At 37.0% G+C, this 25,127-nt stretch overlaps 1 protein-coding gene across 4 annotated transcripts in view; it reads left to right on the top strand.

The window, feature by feature from the left end:
* Nucleotides 1-25,127, top strand: part of EPHA3 (EPH receptor A3) — a 213,255-nt gene that overhangs the window by 59,355 nt on the left and 128,773 nt on the right. For all 4 annotated transcript variants that reach the window (XM_068692986.1, XM_068692985.1, XM_068692987.1 and 1 more), the window contains one exon: nt 9,364-10,024. In XM_068692986.1, coding sequence (XP_068549087.1) covers nt 9,364-10,024 — 661 coding nt within the window. The remainder of the gene's footprint in view (nt 1-9,363; nt 10,025-25,127) is intronic.

Raw genomic sequence — 25,127 nt, 5'->3', positions numbered from 1 at the left:
TTGAGAAAATAAAGCTGTAAGTGTTTTGCTTGTCCAAGCTGTGAACTGGCACTTGAATGCTGTGTTCAGATGTCTGGTAGAAAGTTGAAGTCAGGTGTTTTCCTCATTGCAGTGACCTTTTTACCTCCCTATGATTCCGGGAATTTTGCTTGCAGAAGGGTGAGAATCAGCTGTCCTTGCAAGTTTGATGATCAGGTACTCAGCTGTCTAGCAATTAGAGATGGGGAGGAGAAAAAGATAACTCCACTCTTCTTTCTGCAGTTCAATTATTAGTCTAGTATTGCCATGATGAGGTGTATACCCTTGCTTTTTCAAATACTGGATGTTAATATGTGCTTAGCACCTACAACTACAGTTGCACTGTTTTTTAACCCTATTTTTAATGTTTATGTTACTTCACAGAAGAACTAAACAAAAAGAAACAAAAAAACAAACTAGGGGACGTGAGTGCATCCAACACCTTTTTTGTTGTTAGTAAGATGCTTTCATTTACCAGCTGAGAGAGGAAGAGGGTCAGGATTTGTATTTAATTATGCACGTTTGTTGTGCCTTGGAGAAATGAGGTTTATTTACACTGGAAGACATTCTGACACTGTGGCCGTGTATATTGTGCTGTAGATAGCAGAGGATGGTGCAACTGCAGGAGGTAGAGGGAAGAAGCTCTGGTCCCTTCCACCTTCCTTTGTATCTTATCACCTCCTGGGATACTGCTGGTTTCCAGTCCCTTGCCTGGTCAACCCACAGTCTTGTGAGATATGTTCAAATATTTGGATTGTGCGTACTATTTGTGGGGGTTGTGTGGAAGATAGAAAAGAATAGGAGAATAATACTAGGGGAAGGAAGGGGGTAAGCATCTTTGTTCTCTTGACATTCCTCTAAAATGCAAGTGTTGTTTGAAACGATTGTAACATATCTGCAGGCTGCTCAACATTGCTTGGCATTGTTATGAGATGAACAAACATGACATTCATTTTATTTCATAAAGCTTGGGTTGTTTTATTTGCTGTTGTTCTTGTGTTGTTTTGTTTGATTTAATAACATTGAAAATTGTTATTACTGAAACTAATAAATTATTTTAATACCTAAAGGGGGCATACAGGAAAGCTGGGGAGGGACTCTTTGTCAGGGAGTATAGTAAAAGGATGAGGAATAATGTCTTTAAACTAAAAGAGAAGAGATTTAGATGAGATGTTAAATGATTATCGCTCAGAGGGTGGTGAGGCACTGGTACAGGTTGCCCAGAGAAGCTATAAATGCCTCATCCTTGGAGGTGTTCAAGGCCAGGCTGGATGGGGCTTTGGGCAACCTGGTCTGGTGGGAAGTGTCCCTGCCCATTGAGGGGGGTCCCCTTCCAACTTCGCCTTTTAAGGTCCCTTCTAACCCAATTCTATGATTCTATGATTTGGTGGTGAGCTTATACTAGTGGGGGGTGGGAGGAGGGGGGAGGTGAAAAAAGCAAAACAGACAAAGTTCAAAAAGTTTCATAAGAGTTTTCCATTAGACTTGTTTCTATTTTGGATAACATGGGGGTAAATCTGAAGCTATGCTTCATAAGTCAAAATGCTTTACCTCAGTTTGGTCAAAACTGAGTGTCTGGATGCTGTTAGAGTTTCTCATTTCACCTGATCTCTCATCAGACAAGAGATCAAGATTTCTTAGAATTTGTAGTAATTCTGAAACTGTTTTGCTTAGTTATAAGGAAAACCAAACTTTTAGTGTGAAGCTATGAACAAAATCTCCTGTGTTTCCTCTGTTCCTGTAAATGTGAAGAATAGTGGATAACTGAACAGAAAGGGGGAATACTAGGGAATACCATGGGAATACTAGGTTGACCTTAGACCAAATATCATTGCATGTAATTTTATACCAATACAACTTTCTTTCAACCTTAGATTTTTTCTAGTACCCCAGTGAAGCTTTTTCATTTAACAGGTATGACTAACAGGTATGTAATGTGATAGATTGTTAAAAAAGCACTAGGAAAAAGTGTATCAAATCTGTGTCTTAGGTTTATGTATTGGCAATAATTTCACTTAATTGGAAACGTCTTGCAATGCAACTTCCTCTTATTCATTTGTAACTTAGATAAAACTAAAAGAAGCTGGAGGAATCTTAGTGCCAGCAGGTAATTTCATTGATTTTGAATGCTAAACATGGAAGAAAATTACTCTGGTCCTTCCCAAATTTATTAAACTCCCAAAGCTGATCATTATCTATCCTCTGATCTCAGCTGACTGGTATTTGTGAGGTTTGTATCAATGCCTTGGGTGGTGTTATGAGGACAGCCTTTCATAATGATGAGCTGGTCTGGACTGCATTCTTCTCTGATATGGTCATCACAGGGTTTTTGTTAAGCACAGGCTTTCAGAGCTCTTACTTCCTGTTACTATTCAGTTCAACTTATATATAGCATTTTGTGAAGGTTCCATTTTTCGTTTAGATGTAATTACTTCACAGAATCTAATTCTGGATTATCGCTGAAAAAAAACAACAAAAACAAAACAATGCTGTAGGTTGAAGTATTAAAGTAACAAAGTCTAAGTAGCGAAAGAAAAGAGGCATCAGTTATTTGTCTTGTCTTAAATCCTGATACCCATTTCCCAAATGTGTGCTTCATTAGGCCCACCTGTTTGGAATGCTGGATAATGTGCAGTAAAGTGTGTTAGACTCCAATACACATATTAATTACATGTATATATAATTAATCATATTTAATTTATGCATATATCATGATATAATTGCTTTTTATCATATTGAAAGATTTTTAGGTAAAACTCTTACAGCATGTTTTTTTTTAAAAATTAGATGAGTGGTGAATATTCCCATGCCTGAGGCCTTTCATCTTGCCCTTTATGTTGTCATGATATAGAATATGTCAGATGTTTCATACTTATCATGAATTATCTTTTCACTTAATTAAGGTAAGAAGCAGAAAGTTGTCAGAAAATGACTTGTAGATCTTTTGGGGTCTTTTCTAAAGATACAGATGTCTATGATGGTAATGGCTGGGCTTAAAGATTTGCTGTTCTTTTTTTCCCAACAGAAGTATTTCTTCAGTTTTTAGTCTTCTCTGAAAGTCTTGCTTATCAGAAGTCATCTTTCACAAGACATACTTGAGGTTTTATTTGAGCATTTCAACTCAGGCTGTGCTCATGCTCTTAGTAAAGTTAATTGCCCATGTTCCTTGAAAGCAGGATTATGGATTCTTGGGCAAGTGTCAAGCACAGACAAACAAGTGAATGAAAGATTTATGTCAGTGAGGATTAATTTCCCACACTTAAGATAAATAACAGAGCACTGTGTAATGCTGAAGCATCCTTAACTGTTCCAGTGACAAATACATGAAACAATTTTCTTGTAATATCAACTTGAAAAGGTGTAATAGGCATTGAATTTGTTTGGGTAGGAATATATTTATTGGTAGCACTTCCATTTTCCAAGACAAGAAAATGAACTTCTTTTGAACATATAGATGTTAAATATAATTTCTAGGATCCGATCTTTTCAATGATTTCATGGAAAAAAAAAAAGTCAAATACTTCTTTGTGATGGAAATCTCTTAGTTTCAATGGAAATAACTTTTTAGTGTGAAATGTCTCCATTATGCTCAGGATCAGGACTCTCTTTCTGAATTGTCAGCTGTAACTTCTGTCCTTGTGTCCAAAATTATTCATTTCATGTAAATTTAATGTAAATGTAAACTCACTGAGGCAAACGCTAATTCCAAACAATATTAGTATGATATAGTGTCATGTCTCAAATGTTTGCTGGTCAGTGATGTGAGTATTTGATGTAACTGAACTATAATGAAGCTTTGGAATATTTCAGCCCTCCAAGTACTTCATGAAGCCCTTGTATGTCTAACTTCAGCTCAGAACTGACCATTTTATTTCTCTGCTTGCAAATACAGATTTTTACTTTTTTTTTTTTAATAGAAATAAATAGGGTCTACACTAATCTTACTGTTTTAAGCACTGTGACCCATATCTGCCTTCTTTTTAGCATGATCTCTGAAGGAGATGGAACTACACAGAGACACATGCACTTGTGTGTATATACAAGGAAGAAGATGATGCCATGTCGTGGATTTTGAACCCAGAGGGGAATTTTCACAGAGCTTCACAGTGGAGCTGAGGTCTCTGGAGACTGAAGTTCCTACAAGATTTATGAAAATAAGCAATGGGAGGGGGGACAGAGAGGGAGAGAGTGAAAGCAAGTGCATTAATGCTTCCAATCAGGAAGGCTTCTGTTCGCACTCATCTTTTGTTAGACAGCAGAATCCATGCTGGAGGCCAAGCATGAGCCGTAGATGTGTAGGATACCAGGCTTCGTGCTTGTTTACCTCTTTGTATTGTAACTGCCTGGCAACCAAAGGCAGAAATAAGAAAAGATATTAGGAGCTAGTGGGTATTTTGTCAGTGGAATGTTAATAAGTTGGATGCATTGACTATCTGAAACGTGAGATTCCTATCATAATGTTTTTGTTTGGAAAGGGAGTTGCTTGAATGAGTAGCAGAAGGCAGAAAGTGTGTGTACACGGGAAGGCATACTTTTCTGTCATAGCTGAGCAAAGTGTAATAAAGATGGTGTTTTTGCTGGCTGAGAAATCGTACTGAATGCTAAGAGCCAGCAAATGAGAGCAGGGTCAGTTTTCAGTATTTGAGCAAAAAAAGATTTGGGGAGGGGTTTGAATGGTGGCTTACCTGAACACCTCATAGATAGCAAAAAAAGTAATTTCACTGACAAGAAAAATATCACGTTTTATTCATTTAGAAACAAGCAATGGTTTGACTGCTCTTTTTAGTAAAGCTGAGGCATCTTAGCACATGAAGATTTTTTTTGAGGTTTTGAAATCATTTCACCAGGTTACCACGTTTGTTCTGATTTCTCAGCAGTGTCCCCCCAAACTGTATTCTGGAGCACACAGTGGTTGTATAGTTCAAGGTACATCCAATCCAGCCACAATCAGAATTACTTTTTATGTTTAACAACAGTTGGACGTATCTAAATGGTGCTTGTCAATCTTACCAAATATAACATCATACCAAATTTCTTGGTGTAAAATAAAATTGCAGATAGATATTGTTAGACTGTTGCCTGGGAACATCAATGGAGTCTCAGGGAGAAGATAGAGGTGCCTGAATTCTGTTGGTGCTTTGAAAAATGTTCAAACACCATTTTTGGGAGTTTTATAGTCATTTATAGCAATGAGGATCTGAAAGATAGGATTTAGTTCATTGGAATCATGCAGTGGCATATGAGTTGAATTGTAAAACACATAATAGACCTCAGTTTCTTAATATAAACTTAAGATTTTTGATAATAAAGGGTAAAGGCCACAAAAACTGAAGTATTCCATAGGAGGAGTGAAAGAATTGAGGACTTGTGCCTGAGGTTCCTATATTTGCAAGGAACGTTTTACTGTGGAATCCTAGGAAATGCACTACAACCACTTCTTCACATTCCCTTTTGTAAAGATAAGGGAATGAGAAGAGGAAAACAAAACAAAACTAACAAAATAAAACACAGACACACACACAAACAAACAAAAAAATATATATTTGCTGCAATATATCTGTTCCAGAAATAAAAATCCATTCTGTCTCAACTTTGTCAGTCAGTGTGACTTGAGCATACAAGTTACTGGGAATTTACTGGGAATATCATATATATATATTGATATATATCTATGATATATATTTTATATATATATTATTTTTTTTTCTACTGGTGAAAGCAGTCTCTTGTTTGCTGCCGTTGGTAGTATCCAAAAAAAGGTCATGAAGAGCAGTTAAGCCTCATAGTCTGTTTAGAATTAAAATCACTTGGGGATGGCATTATGATAGCTTACAGGGAAAAGTTGTTATGTATGAACAATGTAAAAAAATAAACAAACAAAAAAAAACCCTGCTTGTTTCTTTAGTTTCATTACCAGAATTATCAAAGTCATCAACCTATGTGAATCTGATAAATGTTCTGATTTGGAAACAATTTCTGTAGTTTCACTGACTTACTTTTCACCTTAGCTCTTTCTAAAGCATTAGCTGCAATCTTGATAGATTTGTGACAGTATTTTGGTCAAGTGTGCCTTCTGTTTAGCAGTACTTGAGAATTAAATGATAGATTTCAAGTCTTGTTTATGCAAGTGGTAATGACATGGTGGCAATTGTTTCCCAGCAATTCTGTCTTCATTACAAATTAATGAAGTGATAACTGCTCGTTGGGACTTGTAGGTGAAGAACATAGATGTGGTGCTACCTTTATCATGCAATCCAGTTGCCCGGGTAGGCATGCCTGATAAGAAAGTTATGAACAAAAATTAGTGAGATTTGTGCAGAAAAATAACATCTGCTGTAGAGATGCTTTAAATGCTGCAAGTTTCTGATTTTGTTTCTATCTCCCACTGGATGTGTAAAATACGTTGAACTGATCAGAAATATTATGGAAGAGATAATAAGTAGATCACTTATGGATCACTGTGAGCTGCTTTAAACATAAATAACATGCTGTTTCATAATCTTACCAAGTTTCATCTAGTAGTTTAATTTTTGAATTTTTATTTGTCCAGATAAGACCTGTAGTTAAGTAGGTATATCCAGCTTCCTGGGAGGCAATGACGGCACCTGAATGGTTTGTTGCACAGAGCCTGTTGGCTCAGGGACACTACTAGTACAAGGATGGATATCAGAGGAAGGTACTCTGGTGAGTTTTGGGAGCTGAGTCTGGGAGCAAGGGTCCAGCTGCCTCTCATGCAGGTGGGGGCAAGTCCTTGTACGATGGGCTGCCGTGGGACACCCAGTTCTCTGGTGGCCACGGGCTCTGGTGCAGTAGCCTTGGCTCCCAAAGCCCCAGGACTGCTAACTCTCTGGCAGAGCAGTGTGGCACGGCTTGCTGCAGCATTTCAGCTGCCACGTGCATATGCAAAGACTTTGATTTTAGCTCTGCTGAAGCAGGCAGGAAGAGATAAAACTTGTGTATAGTCAGTTCCTTAAAATGAACTAAAATAAACTTAGTTTCAATTAAAGGAAGAGTATTTACACTGCTTTTATCTACTGGTTTAATAACATGATTTAAAATCAGATCGTCAGTGGTGTGTGGACAATTTCATTGTGCAGAGCAGCTCTTAGTCATACCAAAACTTCCCTGCGTCAGTGGGTTGGGACTGAGTATTCTCAGATGTTACTGTGATACAGCCAACTCCTGTTTCTCCCTCTCGCTGCCCCCCCCCCCCCCCCTCTTTCTCTCTTCCCTTCTTCCATGTGTGAGAGAGAGAGAGGGGAGGAGGGTGGAATATGTGTCTTGCAAAGCAAAGACTCTATAAAGGCACTTACTGTTTCTACACCTCAGCTGCATTGTCTGCTAAGTGGGAATAATCCTTTTCCAGTGTTTTCTCTGCAGTATTTGAAGACACTTGAGCAAAAGGTGCTTATGTAAAATGAGTAATTCTTGGACTGAGATCTTCAATATAGCATCGACGTGACTTGATTTTTGAGAGAAAATGCTTTCCTGGAAGAAATTTTTCTTTTTCTCTATTCTCTGAGGGTGGCAGTGATTTCTTGTAACGTACTTATTTCAATCTACTTCACTTGTACTCCTGTACTTGGACCATGCAGTAGCTCTATTTTATGCTCTACTGCTCCCCAGGTGCACTGCATCTGGTCACTACTGTGGGACAGCATTTGTGGGTGTTTTTATATATATATACATATACATACATATATATGTATATAAAATTTTGCAAAGGCTATGTTTGTGGGTAACAGGGAAACAGGCTGTGCTAGCATATGCTCTATTAGGAAACACTTCATTATCACGATAGGAGTTGGCCTTTTTTGTTTTGTAATTAAGTTTGAAGCATAGGAAAGACAATGAGGAGGCTCAGGGGAATCTTAACAGTGTGTATAAATACCTGATGGCAGTGCATGAAGAGTATGGAAACACACTTTGCTCTGGTGCCCAGTGGAAGGCCAAGAGGAAGTGGGTACAAACTGAAATTTAAGCACAAGCAAAAACTTTTGTATTCTGAACACAACTGAACACTGGTGCAGGCTGCCCGTAGAACTTGTGGAGTACCCAACCTTGCAGATGGTCAAAAACCTGAATGGACACGATCCTAAGCAACCTGCTCTGGCTGACCCTGCTTGAGCAGGGAGTTGGGGTGGATGGGGGTCCCTTTTGACCTAAACGATGGTGTAATCCTGTAACAGGTGATGTTTATGGCAAGGATTATTTTCTAGTGGTTCTAGTGGTTAGGCTTCTTCATTTTGTATTATAAGACTCAGAATATAGAACAGCTGCTGGTTTTGTGTGGATAAAAGTTGAAAAATTGTGACCTGGAAAACAAAACAAACAAACAAGTGGTATCATAGTCATCCATTTGGGGAAAAAGCAAAGGAAGATGCATATGAATTCACTCAGTGGTGTATGGTGAATGTCTTAATGGTAAATATTTACTTTTAAGTATCCCTATAGGATTTCTTTTTTTCCTGTGAATGGCAAATATTCTTGTCCTGTAATTGACTTCAGAATCCAGGTGAGATTGGCCCATGAGTCATTCACAAATAGGAAACCCATTCTTGTTTTTTTTGGGTCAAGTATCTGGGTCAAGTACGTTTGTCACCTCCAAACCAAACAATGACAACATATTCTTCAAAATCTATTTTAGCATTATATCCTATAGAGTATACGCAAGAATTTAGTAACTGAGATACTAAGTTGATAGTAAATTTTAGTAGATCTGGAAAGTGAGCTCAATTGGACTACTTGTTTTGAAGATACATATCTTGAGCAAAATCAACTGTCGCGCTTTGAGGAAATTTAAAGCATGTAAAATTATATTTTATGTGGAATTTCAGCAGGAGCCAGTGGCTTTTTTTTTTTTTTATGTCTGTACTCTGAGTCTTGTTTGAGTCTTTGAGGTACAACTTGATTCTAGCAGTGTAAATGTGGTGTTCTAGAGAGGACCCTCTACTGTTTGAGGTGAGTGTGGTTGTAGAAAAGACACATTGGGATCACAATCGAAAGCATTGCATAGTAAACATGTACTATTAGTTTAAGAAACCAGTTTTCAGTAAGTGCAAAACAGCTGTCATACCCTTCATGCCACCTTGGAATAACTTGGTAGAAACTGATTTCTTACGAGTGAATCCTATGTTCATTGAAGATGTTTACATGTTTTAATAGAAAAATAGTAAGTGCAAGGTGGGCCAGACTTTACTGACTATTTTATAGTAATGTCCAAAGTGGTATCAGACCTGTTTGGAATTGCTTTTTCACAGCTTCTGTCTCTAAATGGAATTTTTATTAGTATGCTCATTAAACTTAAGATATTTCCTTTTTTTTCCTGTTTTTTGTTTCTTCCAGTGGGAAGAGATCAGTGGTGTTGATGAGCATTATACTCCAATCAGAACTTACCAGGTGTGCAATGTTATGGATCACAGTCAAAACAATTGGCTGCGAACAAACTGGATTCCACGCAACTCAGCTCAGAAGATATATGTGGAACTCAAGTTTACCTTGAGGGACTGCAATAGTATTCCTCTAGTTCTGGGCACTTGCAAAGAGACTTTCAATCTGTATTACATGGAATCTGATGACGACCATTCGGTAAAGTTCAGAGAACATCAGTTTACAAAGATCGACACCATTGCGGCTGATGAGAGCTTCACCCAAATGGATCTTGGGGACCGAATTCTCAAGCTGAATACAGAAGTCCGTGAGGTGGGGCCTGTTAGTAGGAAAGGCTTTTACTTGGCTTTTCAAGATGTAGGTGCGTGTGTTGCCTTAGTCTCGGTGCGAGTGTACTTCAAAAAGTGCCCTTTCACTGTCAAGAACCTCGCCGTGTTTCCAGATACAGTTCCCATGGACTCCCAGTCACTGGTGGAGGTGCGGGGTTCTTGTGTCAACCATTCCAAGGAGGAAGAGCCGCCCAAGATGTACTGCAGTACAGAAGGAGAATGGCTAGTGCCCATAGGGAAGTGCTTGTGTAATGCTGGCTATGAAGAAAGAGGCTTTGCCTGCCAAGGTAACGATGCACTTGATGTTCACAGTTCGATTATTAACAGGGCTTTCACTTTATGTCCCTACTCTATGTATTGGGTCATGTTAATTTTCTGCAAATTCTTGAGAGAAATAAATTAGTCCATAAAATTGCCGTGAAAATGGGGTTTATTTGATCTCTGTAAGTAATGTAATTTGATTTTAAAATATTTGACAAGGTTGAAAAATTGATTTTTAGTTAATACAGTATGTAGCAAATACAGTATCTCTCTACCACTCTTGGGTTTCCTTTCAGTAGGTTAAACTTGTCCCAAATGTGTTATGTCAAAATATCTTTGTGTGATTTTTTTCTAACTTTGTGTTGGTGTATAAGTAGTTGGTATCTGCTGCTGAGCTGCATTGATTAGTTGGAGTTGGTCAGAAAAAATAGCATTATTTCAGGCAGTGTAGTCCCTAAATGCAGGTATATTTGGAAAAATGTTTGAATTTCAAAATTGTATTTTCATTAAGGCTCCTGCATTTAACTCAAAATCATTTTTTGCAGACCTTTGTTTTCCGCAAACTGTGGTTATGTGAATGCTCCCAAGAACAGACTTAAACCAGAGATGTTGTTTTTTTTCCCGTAAATGTTTTCTTTAATGATATTATAATGCATAGAATATTTATGTAACTTCAGTATTAATCAAAACATTGGTCTACATTTTGCTTTTTCTAAGAGCATAATTTGGATCTTATGACGCCTGAGTTTTTAATAGCTTTTTGCAGAGTGCCTGAAAGGGTGCTGGCATTGTTAAAATTGTCTTTAGTTAAGCAAATTAATGAAAGTTAACATGCAAGTCTTAGGGGGCTACTAGGAGCTCACCAAACAAGAGTAGGCATAGCCACAGTACTTGTGAAACCTGTTCCTTTAATCATGGTGTCTTGCCTGGATTTGGAGGAGTGTATGAGTGTCTTTTACTTAGTTTTGCTTTTAAGTAGATGTTAAATTGTTTTTGTCCTCACAGTGAATAAATAGGGGAGCTGAGCTTTTATGTATGCGGTTATTTACAGATATTAGGAAAAATGAGTTGAACTGTTCTGCTAAGAGCTAAAACCAGGAGAGGCATGCAGGAATGCTTTATCTAGGGCCTCCTATAGCTATGCTTAAAAATGTTGAAATGTTGGTGATATTCTTCTAATCGCTGTATAAGATCTTGCTAACTATAGAGCTTGCTTCCCTGTAGACAGTTGAAAGCAGTTGGTTTGCAGTTTCAGGTATACATGAGTGCAAAAAGACAATCGCTGCAGAAAGTGTCAAACAAGTGAGCAAACAAAAGTTGAGCTTAGTAAAATAAAATAAATGCTGTTATTAAAAACAGGTTGTCAGATGCTTGGGGTAGGCTCCTACTCTGTTCTGCAGAGATTTCGTTGAGTTTACATACATGTACATGTATGGGTATATCATTCATGATTTTGAAGACATAAAATCAGATCATAGAACTACTATCATTTCTTTCTTCATCTTTTTTTTTCTAACTTCCTCACCAACTGTTGATCAAGGAAGTGATGCATGATGAAACCATTAACAATAGTGACAGGTCATTCTGGTTTATTCTGATTTAACATATGATGTTCTGCTAACTTTTATTGAAAGTCATATTTATCAAATATTTTCAGTGTGGTGTGATTGAAGTGGCACTCCAAAGGCAGTCAGTAATCCAAAACCTCCCATTTGTCTGCATCAGTAACTCAGCAGGAGTTGGACGGTTTGGAAAAAGTTTAAAGTATATGCTTTGGCCTCCTGCTGAAGGCTGCTCTTGCACCTTTCCTTCCCTTTTCTTTTCTTCTCTCCTTCTCTTAATCCTTCTTTTAGGGTGCTGTATTTTTTTTCTCGGGGAGGGGGGTAGGAGGAGTGTTTGATTGTTTTTCAGCAAGAGAACAATGTAGTCAAGATAGTAGAGTATGAAGAACAGTCAAAATGATGTTGCAAGTATGGGCTGGAATCAAGGCATAATTGACGGAAAAAAATGCTCAGATGAAGGTTGGAATAGCAATGAATAGAAATTTTTGTTTTCGCAATAGGTGGAAGCATTCGCTGACTTACAGTGGCCATCACTACTTGATCCTGTATTTGGACAGTTTCTGATTTTTTAAATATTTATTTTATTTTTAATTTGTTTGCTTTAGTAATGCTATTTTTCCAAATGGTGTCGTTGTGATGATTAAAATGAAGGACCCTAGTGGTATGTAATCAGCCCATTTAAATTTTATTGAGAACGGCTTGTCTCAGTACTTGATAAAATATTAAGGCATAGTCACACCCTCAAAATAACACAATTTATACCATTTTTAACATGCTTCTGAGACTGCTTCCCTTTCTCTGTCTAACCAGGAAAAGAGGACATAAGGCTCAAGCCTCTTTTCTTCCTGGTGTGATACAAACATAACCCATGAAAAGCCAAGACTGGTCTATTGGGTTTACTGGGCGTCTTGGTTCATCAGTAAAATTGTTGTTCTGTTCCCAGTCCTACCAGCTGATAAACATTTTACAAGTTGAGCAATATGATATCCGCCTGTCAGGTAAAGAATCATGACTCTTTTTGCTGTGACCATACGCGTCCTCGCTATTGTGAAGGTGTGGAGAAATAATTTCTCAAAAGGCAGTTGTATACATCAGTTCAAGGAATGCTGTCTTCATAACCTACTTCAGTTAACAGCATTTAACAGTTAAGATTTAACACCTCCTCTAGCAAAGACTTTGGCACCTGTTAAATATTTTGTAGGGAGTAGGGTTATATAAGGTAAGGTATGATGTCATGTTTGTGCTATATTGGAGAATCTACTCTTTCATACTTTTTGTCTTTGTTATTTAATATGCATTAGTTAACTAAATACAGAATATCTAATCCATTGTATGCTGTTTATTATTGGAGCTTTGTCAGCACATGCATCATAGTGATTTTGTCTATTCAATCTTTATGTAATATTTCATGGTTAAATAAGGCTATTTCCTCACAATGTCTTTTCTAAGTTGTCTTTATGCCATCTTGTCCAAACTATATCTTTATTGCATCTTTTCTCTTAGAATTACTGTTTTAACCTTTGATTTAAAAAATAAATAATAATAATCTGGTTAGAACTGCACACTAAACATCTTCTGAGAGTCTTCTGTTGATTCTGCAGTCAACATGGATAACTCATCTTTTCCATTTGTTTCCCATAAAACAGCCATAGCAAATTAGATTGAAGCAGGTTTATGCACCTTAGTGTTCTCTCTCTGATAGAATCTCAAAGCAGATTCTTAAGGAAAAACATAATAAACTGAATAAAGCACTGCTTTACAGGGTATGTTCCTTGGCATTTAACAATCAGCCAGTGAGTTACAAAGCCTTAAGGAGTGTGTTGTAAGAAAAATGGTATGTAATAGGAATCGGTGACCTGCCACCTGTTAATTTGTCTGCCTTTTTGACTCAGGTATATTTCATATCTGTAAGTTTTATGGCAATGAATTCCATAACTTGTCCTATGTGAAAAGCATACCTTCTAATGTGTTTGTCTTCTGTTTTAAGTCAGTTGGGTAAGGTTTTCCATATCCTTATATAGTAAGAAATAATATATAACTGTTACCTTTTCAGTTTTTTTATTAACATGAGTCTCGATCTCTCTCTCCTGTTATCTCTGCTGTCTGTTTTTCAGGCTCTCCCTCTCTTTCAGTGCCTTCTTATTTGGAGTAATTGCTCCATACATTCACTCATCCTTTTTGACTGAGTCATCCATTGTGACTGTCTCTGTAGATACTTAAAGTAAAGAATGTGATTTTTATGAAAAGGGCAATGAGGCTTGCATGTAATATTCAGTTTGCAAGTATACCAGGAATTGATGCAGTGGCATAATGTTTGGAAAGGAGCATTCACATCACCTGTCCCATGAGTGATTTTTATTTTTTTTTATTGGAAAAGTTAGGCTCGCTTTAGTTTTGCATGATACACAAAGGAAACAGCCTCAATGATATGAAGGTTGGTTAGTTGGGGTAACAGTATCAAAATAAATAGGTAAATGTAGGATAAACATGAGAAGAAATGTCTTTGTTGTTAGTTCTGTAGTAATTTGGAAGTTTCCTCAGAGAAATAATGGTGGAAAACTCCTTGCAGGAGATGTTTCTTTATAAAATACAGTAACCAACTGACAAAGCAAATCCTGCACTAGCAGGGTTAGACTAATAAACCTCTTCCATCCCAAATGTGTGTATTCTTTCGTTGGTTTATTTTGTGTGCTTCAGAAAGCCTAGCTGGACACGGAAAATGATATTTTTCATGATAATTAGCGAGCATGCAGTGTACAATCGTATATCCACGTGGAAGTATGAGTGAGCTTGAATGTTCTTTTGAGTGGTGTTAACAGGTGAGCCTCAAGACCAAAAAAAAAGCTTTGTGACTCCAGTTATCAAAAGGAAAATGAAATTTGTGGGCTTGAAAAGAATGATTCTAAGCACAAAATTACATTTTCTGCATACTACCATTTCAGGGGAAGTTCTAAATTTTAGTTGCTGGAACTGGAATTGTAAACTTCCTTGTAAAAGTATGTAATAAAATTGTAATCTTTAACCACAAGTGACTGACACATTGTCTATGACAAAGCCAGAAGAAAAAGAGAGGATTTATTCTGATGGCCCTTCCCTTTATATATCATTTTTAGCAATTAATCAGGTGGGTTGAATGGAAGGAAAGGGAGTAAGGGGTGAGGGAGGGAGAGGTGAAGTGTGCCTGGTTATTGCAAAAAAGACTTCATGAAATTTCTACTAACACTAAATTATTCAATGCTTTAAGTTGTATAGTGAGCATATCCCAAATCGTATTTCTCTCTGAGAGTTTCTGGAGATATGAAAGGAATGCCATCTGTGTCTGCTAAATGTGAATCATTGCATTCAATGCTTGATTCTTTCAGTAGAATGAATACCGCACTTGAGATAAAAATATGCAAAACAACATTAATACTTAGGATGGAAAACATTTCGTTTCTTTCTATGCTTAAAATAATCATTTTGTCTCTGAATAAGTAAATATATGTTTCACTTGCTTGTAGCAGTAGATGAAAGACAACTTTACACGGGAAGAGAACAAAGGTACTGCGAGGAACTGTTTAGCTTTGTGCAAGTGAAAACAGACGGAAGGCACACATGCTTGCTGCAACTGCAAAGATGATAACATTTTCCCTTGGAAATTACTGAGTGACTCGGGATGTGTTGCTTATAGTACTGAAGTGTGTGATTTTTAACTCCTAGGCACTGTATAGGAACAGTTTTGCTAAACGTGGGAACTGGTCATATGAAGATCATATATATATATATATATAAATAAATTATATATATAAATAAAATACCTGTTAAGAGAGTTGCCTGTTACATTAAATCTGGAAAAGCATATGGACTCCAATTATTTAAAGCAGAGGCTTGAGGTGTATTTTTTCCTTAGATTTGAAGTATGTTTCTACTTTTAAAAAGGAAGATAGATGTTTTGTTTTTATTTTTTTTAAAAGGACTCAATCTCTCAAGCTAGTAAACTTAAAATGACAGCAGCTATAAATTATGAATCACATTATTTGTAAAATATTCATTATTTTCATTCACTTTATATTCTATAAGCACAACACACAATGAAGGATTTACCTTTTTTCTTAGAATTTATTTTAATCTTAAAAAAATGATCTCAGATACACAGATGATTTTTCATATGGGCAAAATTAATTCTGCTCTGAGCACTTTAAAAAAGATCACAGCCAACTTTTTATGTAGTATTTTCTATTAAAAATTTGGAAAGAATTCTCCAATTTGTATACCATAAACTCAGTAGATTCAAAAATGCAGGTTTCTGAGGTAAAACTGGTTGGGCACAATGTTGTGGTTTGTGAACACATTTTTCACATATCCTAAACAAGCCAAGACTATACATATATTCTGAAATTTTGAGAATGGAGTTTTTTTGGTAGGATACTTTACAGATTCTCAAGTTAGAAAGCATTTGCTCTACAGTTACCTGCAAAGAAATTTTAATTTCTTGCAGATTTTGACAGGCATATTTAAACAAACACTTGTTTACAGATATCACTTTTTTTTTTTTTTTAATATGCAATGATTAGGAGCCTAGTATTAGTGTTCTTTAAAAAAAAGCTTTCTAAAATATCTTTATTCATTTAATATTCCTTGATGAGGAACCTAGTATTAGTGTTCTTTAAAAAAGCTTTCTAATACTTTGCTCCAAGGTATCAGCATGTTACATGAGCAGGTGTATTCAGAAATGAATTTTCAGAGTGTATTTGAAACTAGTCTGGAAATGGACATGTGTGGTCAGAAAATAAAATAATTGCAAAAATATTAATAACTGGCAAAATGCAACCTAATATAGTTTCACTGTCTGTTCAGTGCAGGTCTCTGGTGGTGTAGAGGTGGCACTTGCTGTGCCAAAGAGCCACACTGTACATAATTCTTTCCTTATCTACCTCACCTGCTTTTGCAGCAGCAAAAAAAAATTAAATAAAGCTGTGGCATATACTTGATGCAGATCCAGATTCTCCACAGTTCAACAAGTATGTGTGAGACATGTACTTGGTTTTTAACTTGGAAATCTACACCTTATGTTGTCAGAGTTTCTTGCATGCTCAAAACCATGACTGTTGAATTTTTGTGCAGGATTTTACTTCAGGTATCTTAAGGGATGCTCATGGCATTTTCTTAACTTTTTCATTTTAATGGCTTTGCTGCTTTGGAGGTTTTCAGAAGATTAAAAGCTAAATTAATAGAATCATCCTGGACATGTTTTGCTTGTACTATCTTTGCTGATTTTGAGTAGAAGCTTAGCTTGGAGTGGCACAAAGATTGCATTGTCAGTGTGAAGTCACTGAGCACGCACTTTTTGCATCGGTTTCTCTGCCACTTGTGTCTGTGCATAGTGTTATTTGACAATCGCTTGTTAGTTCCAGAGCAGAGCTTGTAAAGGCTAACAGGGGTTTGCATTACAACTGACAGCTGGCACTAGACTTTAATAGAGAGCAATTGTAGTGAGAACTGCAAGTTTTGATAATGTTCCACAAAAATGCTCTTAAAGTAAGAACCATCTTGAAAGATGAGTACAGGAAGACAAGAATATATATACATCTGCTGCTCTTCAATGTGAGGGATGTTGTCAAAACATGCTGTTAGCAGACATCTAAATAACAAGTAATTGGTATCAGACTTTCTTGAAACACTTACACTGCAGAAGTATTGGAATTGTCTGTTTCTTGGGATTGCAAACCCAATAACAAGACCTGCATTCCTAATGTCCCATTTTCTTTTCATTGAAATTGCATTTTATTCTTGATAGCACAACAAGAACAGTAATACATTGGACTTCACTTAGTCTTTTTAGGAATAGAAGGTGAGAAATTCATTGTCTAAAATTTGTTTGTGGTTTCAGTTCTAAGTACCTGTCCACATCTTATACCACGACAATTGGCATATCTGTTGTGCTAAGGCAGAAGTAGACTTAAACAAGGACAAATCCTTCACAGGTCAAGGAGGCAAACTATTTCACTGTTGTGAATCTGTGGGTTCAGTGGTTGTCTACTGTAAGGTTAAAATTTGATGTGATAATTTAGAACAGCTGCTCTTTGACAGAAAGATTCACTTTCAACAAGGGAAGAAAAAACATATGGTAAAAGTTGACACTATGCCAACCCTGAATAACTGCAGAAGTGATACAGGACAGTTCTCTTCAACAATATGGTTGAAGTAATGCATTTTTACCTGCTGTTGGTATTTCCAGTTGTTACGCTTGTTTTTTCTCGAATTGTACCTTATCCTGTGACACTTCTTCTGTAGGTAGTTTAAAATAATATTTTTGAATAACGATCATGATTAAGAGACAGGAAAGGGTTGTAGGCTTAAAAAAAAAAGAAAAAAAATAGTTTGTTTATAACTGTCTAGGCCGCTCTTTGTGCTGTAAAAACATATCAAAGTTTCATAGTACAATTCCTTCGAAGTTTTTCAACCAAAACTACATGCTTTGTTAGAGAAGATGATTAATTCATGAGTTCATTTGTTTTTAACAGAGTATTTAAGCATTCACTTATGTCACATTGCCTTTATTCATATTTACTAGAATTAACTTAATTCTAGTAAATTGGGCATGTGAATAACAGGAAACCTGATGAATTTTATGGTTAGCATAAGCATTAGTAGTGGTCAGTTCATATGTTGGAGTGAGGTGGTCATCAGGAGTTCAAAATCCTCCCATCTGAAGGAACAACTTTTCACAAAAATTAGTCTTGAGTAAAATATGTAGGTTCTGTTCACTTTGATTTGGCACGGATTTTTAATGCAAGGAGAATAACAGAAGAAATTACTTGGAAGTACCCAGCTTTTAGCTCTAAGAAATGCCAATAAACAAGCAACTAACAATCTTTCACCAACAGTCTACTTATGTTTAAGAACATTTTTTTTTTAATTTTTTTTTTGAATGCTAAATAATGGGAATATATTGAAGAAACTTGTTATTGAAGGAAAAAATATATCTTTAGGAAAAAGAAAAAAATCTCTAAGCTGATTATTATAAAGCAGTGAAACACGAAGTTGTCATCTGTTAGCCAGCTGAAGAAAGAAAGGCCATAAAGTTTGGCTAACATTATATTAAAGTCAGTTATTAAATATGTTCTTCGATGTTTTGCAACATTATACAGAGATTTGATCTAACCTGAAGAATCCCTCGATCTCTGATCTAATTCTAAGATTTAGGTATGCATCTAAAGAATTGTTTTATTTATAAGTGTATTGCAGAATAAGATTTTTAATATTATTCATAGGAGGCCGTAAGATGCAATAAGAACTGCTCTTTTGCTATCATATTGAATGGCATAATTTACTCATTATTGTTATACAAAGAGATACAAGCAAATTATTCAATGTTGCATAGCCCCAGTTTAATGGGGCATCTCCAACTGCTTTAGTGTTCTTCAAATTACAAAACAACTTGAATTCTCTGAAACTCCAACAATATTTTTCTATTCTTTTATTTTTTTCCCCTCAGTAATGTGATCCTAATACCAATATGACAGGTAAGGGCAGTTACTTTAACAGGCTGCTCTTCAAATCTGTTCTAGGAATTTCCAGGTTTTGCTCCCATAAGGTTCATGGAAAACTAAAGCAGGGCTGTGGGATTGTGACTTGAAGTGAAGTCAAGGTGTGTTAACCACGAACATGAGATCATTGTTCCAGCTCTAAAACTGGCGTTCACCCTGAAAAAAATGAGAGTTGGGTAGGGAGCAGGGCATATTAGCAGAAGAAAATGTTCAGAAATCTCAGTTAAGTGTGGCTAATGAACCTTCTGTTTCATAAATTAATAGACCATTCATTAAACTGCCATTATATGGTGCATAACCTCTGTGACTTCGGAGCCAGGTTTGACTGATAAGATGTGGTGTCCAGAGCCTTCACCTCAAGGCCATATGAATATGTATTTGTTAACTTGGGGTGGAATTAAAAAGGCATTTAATTACTACTTGTGCACCATTTAATAAGCGATGGAGGTCTTGTTTCTACTGCCATGTGAGGGGATGAACTGGCAGTGAAATTAACTGTAAAAGAAAGGGGAATCGATTTCTGTATCTTTTCTCTACCTGCACTGAGTACCAGCAGATGGTGGAAGAGAAAGAAAGCCAGAGACAGTACTTCCAAAAAGGTCAGAACAGGAAAGCAAACAGGAAGAGAGAAGAAAGGAGGGAAAAACGTACTGGGGTAAGTAAAATATGCCTACGTATTTTTTTCTATTAAAATCTAAATGCTGCTGCTAGTATTCATAAATAAATTTGGAAGGTAAAGCTGTTGTGAGAAGGGAAATCATATTGATTTGAGTTGAGATGGGAGTAGGATTTTATTGTGTCTTTAAAGGCAAACAAGCATCTCCATGTAATTTTGCTCCGTGCCTAACTGCTAAAGAAGATGTACAAGTCCCAGGGCAAAAAATAATAATCATGTTGGCTTTTGGATATCTATGTTTGGGTATATGGTAGTCATTTGACATAAGTCTTGAATGGAATTATTTGTAAATGATGATAATAAAATAATAGTAATGAGTGTGTTACGCTGAAAGATTTAAATCCTACCTGAATTACAGTAAACTGAGACACGTGCATCTATGTTTCAATTAAGGTTGTCTAAATGAAGTTGTAGTCTAGAAGGGATGTGCTATTTTCTCAGAAACCTTTTCCTCAGAGGAAGGTGTGTGCAAATGATCCCTTTGTTTCTCTTCTATGGTACTGTCCAGAATTTTAAGTATTTCCTTAACGTTGCTTTATATTGCTGAATTTTTAAGACCACTGAGTTTCTCAACACTCAACAGTGTCTCAGAAATTGTGGAAATGACTTCAAAGAGAAAGGGCTGCTTCTCGTCCTGAGCTCAGAGGACTGCATTTTCATGATACAGAGATCCCAAGGGCTTCCTTCTGTCCAGTGAGCTTAACCCTAGCCTGTAGAGCACTTAAGAGAGGGGCATGAGGCTAGCAACTCACCAATATATTTATGTACACATATGTATATGTATAATTACATGGATTATATTGTATGTATTATCTATATGTACACATATGTACATGTATATATAATTTCCCTTTTAGATTTGCCCCCACACCATAGCCAGTGATGCTGGTCCATTCTAATCTGCAGTGAATCTGAAATGGGATTGTAGTATGAATCGCATTAATTTTTGTTCAGTGGGATTTCAGTCTCAGATGTGTATCTGTAATGTGGTAACAACCTAACCTTTTAATTCTCAGCCTCTTCTTTGGCTTAGAGTAGACCTTGTTGTTCCCCTAGAATTTAAATGTATTTTTAATTGAAAAACATGCACGCAGGCAAATAAAAAAACAAAAAAACCCACAACCCAAATGCTGTGGTAAAAGTAGGTGTTCATGCAGAAATCCTTTCAGTAGAACGTTAGTTTAAAGATGGATTAAGGGCTTCTTTCGAACTGAGTTCATTGTTTTTGTGTTCAATAATTGCTTTTTAGGGCCAGTGTGTTTAAATTACTGCCTTAAAATTCAGGTCTGCCATCTATCTCAAATTCTTTTATAATTAGGGATTATCTTATAGCCTCTCAGTTATCCATCTGTTGGGAACCTTCCTTGTCTGTCTTGCAATAATAGCAGTCAAGCTGTTACCACACACTTGCATGTTAGCATCAGACCCACAGATGTGCATCCACAGATTGCACATCCACCAGACTGAAATAATCATCTAAAGTACAGGTGTTTTCTTGTCTCTCTTAAGGGCAGCAAATATTCTAATATGTTAGCATAAAATAAGCATATGCATCTATGACTACATATATGGTGGTGTAAGCAGTTTCAACTGGAGTGAAAAAAAGTTCCTAAGTATAAATGTCTCGCACAGATAGAGGAGGATATTGATTCAGATCATTTCTCATAAGTTACTGCTTATCTACAGCCTGTTTTTTTGGTGTGTGTGTGTGTGTGTCATGCTTTAGGATTTTTGTTTTTGAGTTGTGTCTTTCAGTTTCCTCTGAAGCACTGGATCAATTGCAGCAATCAGATGTAGCTCAGGGCTGCCCATGTTCCTCCAGGTTTTGACTTCTTTTAGACACCTTAGATGCTATGTTCTTCTCCAGCTCTCTACATCAACTTTTTGCCAGAATTAATATATAAGGGTAGGACGGGGATGGTTTCCTGTGTTGTTTTGCCCAAGTATATCTGATTCCCAAACATCTGAACATTTTTGTATTCAGTACAATTGTATTGTACTGTAGGATGTCTGATATTTTTTTTGGATCATCTGGAACTCTGAAAAACATAAATCTTTGCTGCTGTTGTGATCTAGGACTTAATCAAGAGCAATTCCAGTCTCAAAGATGATGTGTTTTTGATACAGTTTTTGGCTTTTGGTCTTTTATTGTGGACTGTAAATCTGTTTTGGAGCATTGAAACTTGTAGTGCTTGATGATGTGTTTTGTTGACTTTCAGGGGACTGTTTCTTTGAGTTGGAAATCTGGCTGTATCCAAGAAGGATTGGTTTTAAAACAAAATAAACAATAAATACAAGGTTGCGTACTGCCTCTATAACCAATTTAGAAACAATTACTCTTGGATGGCAGTCATGTCCTTTGTAATCTGAGGAAGTTTCTAGTTGGTGAAGAAGAAAACACTATGCATTTCTTCCTATTGTAATTATGAAGAAATTTGGAGTCGAAGGATCTTGACTGCTATATATTGGAGACTTTTGATTGTAATGGGGTATCGTTCCCACAAGGGCCCAACAGGAGGCTCCTTGACATCACTTTGATAACCTCTGAAGAGCTATGATGGTTAAGATTTTGTGTATTATTACTTCTTAAAGGTTTATGAGGAGAATATGAGTCCCACTGGAAAATCATCAAGATCATGCTTGCACAACTTTCATAATTTCTAGTAAGCAGTTTCCAAAGAATTAAAGGTTTGTTCATCGTAGAGGAGCTCAGCTGAAGAGAAAAAACATTAAAAATGGCCAGAGTCTGTCTGGATGCTTTTCCCTGAGGAGTGGAGGCATGTGGGGAAGGCAGGAGGAAGGAGTTGGGGTGCAAGCAGCATGCCTCACCTTCTGCTTCAGCAGCTATTCATAACATCAAAGCATTCATTTGTTCTTTGTTGTTGTTGACGTAACTTTTTATTTCACCTTCTCATGCTGTGATGGACCTGCAGACCTTTGCACAGACTACTTTTTTATCCTTGTCTACTGCGTTCCTGTTTTGGTAAGAGGGAGCGGGCGGGCAAGGGGAAGACAGCTTTCCCAGAGCAAACAGTTGGCAGGCTGCTTGGCTGAGGATTAATGCTCCTCGCTGGCTCTCAGCAGGACTCGGTGGAACCTGTGACGGAGACAGATGATGGCATGCTGAAGTCTGTCAGCTGAAACGGCAGTGGCCCAGGCGAGGAGGAATGCTTTCCTCATCAGCAAAGCTTGCTTTCACCTTCTCTGAGGGTGGGGAGCCGGGCAATGGCTGCCTGGTGGAGTGTATTTTTTGTCTTTATGCTTCACATACAAAGCCTCTGAGCAAGGGGTTGCTCTTGCCGTCTTTGAGATCAGTTGCAAAATTCCCATTGATCTGATGATGGGAGTGAGCCAAGCATTTTGAACAACAAGAAGTTCTTGTACAGATGAGAATGTATGTGGCTTTTTGATAAAATCCTGTTCCCCTTAAATGGCAATGCATCGGTTAGGGGAAGCACTACAATAAATCATTGAATACATTTCCTTTTGTGTTTTGAAATACCTTACAAATCAGATTATGAAGTTTGCAAAATTAGGAACGAATCAATTGTTTAGCCAATTTGCCCAGTGAAGATCTTCAGCTCTGCCAGTTATTCAAAACCACTTTGTATTAAATTGCAATTGAAAATACTGAACAGTTAGTGCTAATATTAGTCAGGTGGTGTTCTTTTAGATTCCAGTTGGCTAGCCTCTATAACTAATGTGAACATGTACTCATAAACGTTTCAATGAACTGTATAATGTCTGTGTGATGCTAATTTGAGTGTGTAAATTATCCAGTTAGAAAGCAAAAGCAATTAGCTGTGTGATTTTACTAATAGATGGAATCAAAATTTAAGGTGATCAACTTGATTAAAAAAAAAATAATAAAAATTAAAGAGGTTCTGTAGCAAATATTCCATCTAAAAATAGCTTCTTACTAATAAATCAGCAACTGAGTTTCACCAGCACAGCTACATGTATTTGCAATAACCGTGTGTTTGTGAATGTAAATTGGTCTAGCTAAAACTTAGGTTATGATGTAGATAACTGCATACTCCATTATTTTTACAGCTCTAGTCACTCAGGGCCCAGTTTTGCCGGCTTTCTGCATGCTGAGTAATTTTAAGAAATTTAATGGAAAATTTGTACACCCAGGCTTTTTTAAAAAAATATTTATCAGTTACGACAGATATCGCCAGTTGCTTGTATGTATCTTGTTGCAGAAGAGTTATGATAACCTGAGGGCTTTGTTTTCAGTGCTTATGGTTTTATGTTTTGCAGAGTCCTCCTGATCATAGTTTCACTATAGCTAGAGCTGTGTGCATGAGAAATGCTTCAATTAGCCATATATTGAAACAGTTTGCAATTGTCATGCTTCCGCCCTATAATTTAGAAATTTGCATGAATTATTATGTTCATAGAACTGAACTTCCAGCGTGCTGAAGGGCTTTGGGTCTGGTCTTCTGGTTCAAGTAAGTCCTTTCAGTGCCTTAACAGAAAAACTGTCCCTTTTCCCAGGGTTCGTCTTGACGTATATTTTCTCTCTGTCACAGCCATATATATATATATCCCTGTACAGGTATATATACATACACGGATACGTCCCAGAAAGAGAAGAACTGAAATCTGGCCTTTACTCGCTTTGCATGTCTTGAGAGAGCCATTTATAACAGGCAGGACAGGGAGATTTATTTGAAAACATATGGAAACGGTGGGGGTGCAGCCCGGAGCGGCTGCTTGTCCCAGCATGGGGTGCTCCCTCTGAACCCAAACAGGAGCTGCTGGGGCCGGGCTGAGTGCCCCATGCTGGGGCTGGGGGTTTGCACCAGCTCGGCACCAAGTGGCCAAGGGGTGGGTTGGTTTGGGATCACCCGCCACTACCACCCTATGCCAAATATTGCCCTGTGGGTAATGCCAGGCAGCAAAGCTTGCCAGAGGGGAATTTTACCTAATGTGAGGTATTTTAAAAAGCAACTAACAAGCGTTAAGCTTTTCATTTAGATACGCATAGTGCTAATGCAAAAAGAAGGCAGGATTTCAGGTTTACATGAATGTATTAGAATTAACGTACAGAGGCGAGCTGTGACATAAATAATAATTAATGCTTTTAGATCAGGGAGGTCTGTTTTAAAACTATGTTTCAAAGACATAGCTACCAAGGCACATGCAGTGGAAAGAATCAAAACTTGATGCGGAAATGAAGTATTAGTGTTGTTTAAACCCTCCAGCAGCCTCAGCGGCTGCAGCCAAAAAAGTGTTTGTTTGCCGGGCTTAATTTGAGCTGTGATTCGGTTACTAGCTCTTTGCAACAGCTGTTTTGGTCTGGTTTCCCCTGAGGAGATTTATTATAGAGGGCTGTTTAAAAATAATTATTTAACTA

This window comes from Anas acuta, chromosome 1, assembly GCF_963932015.1.
Source record: "Anas acuta chromosome 1, bAnaAcu1.1, whole genome shotgun sequence".
Classification (NCBI taxonomy): Eukaryota; Metazoa; Chordata; class Aves; order Anseriformes; family Anatidae; genus Anas; species Anas acuta.
Note: the sequence above shows the minus strand (reverse complement) of the source record. Positions and strands in the feature narration are given on the sequence as shown.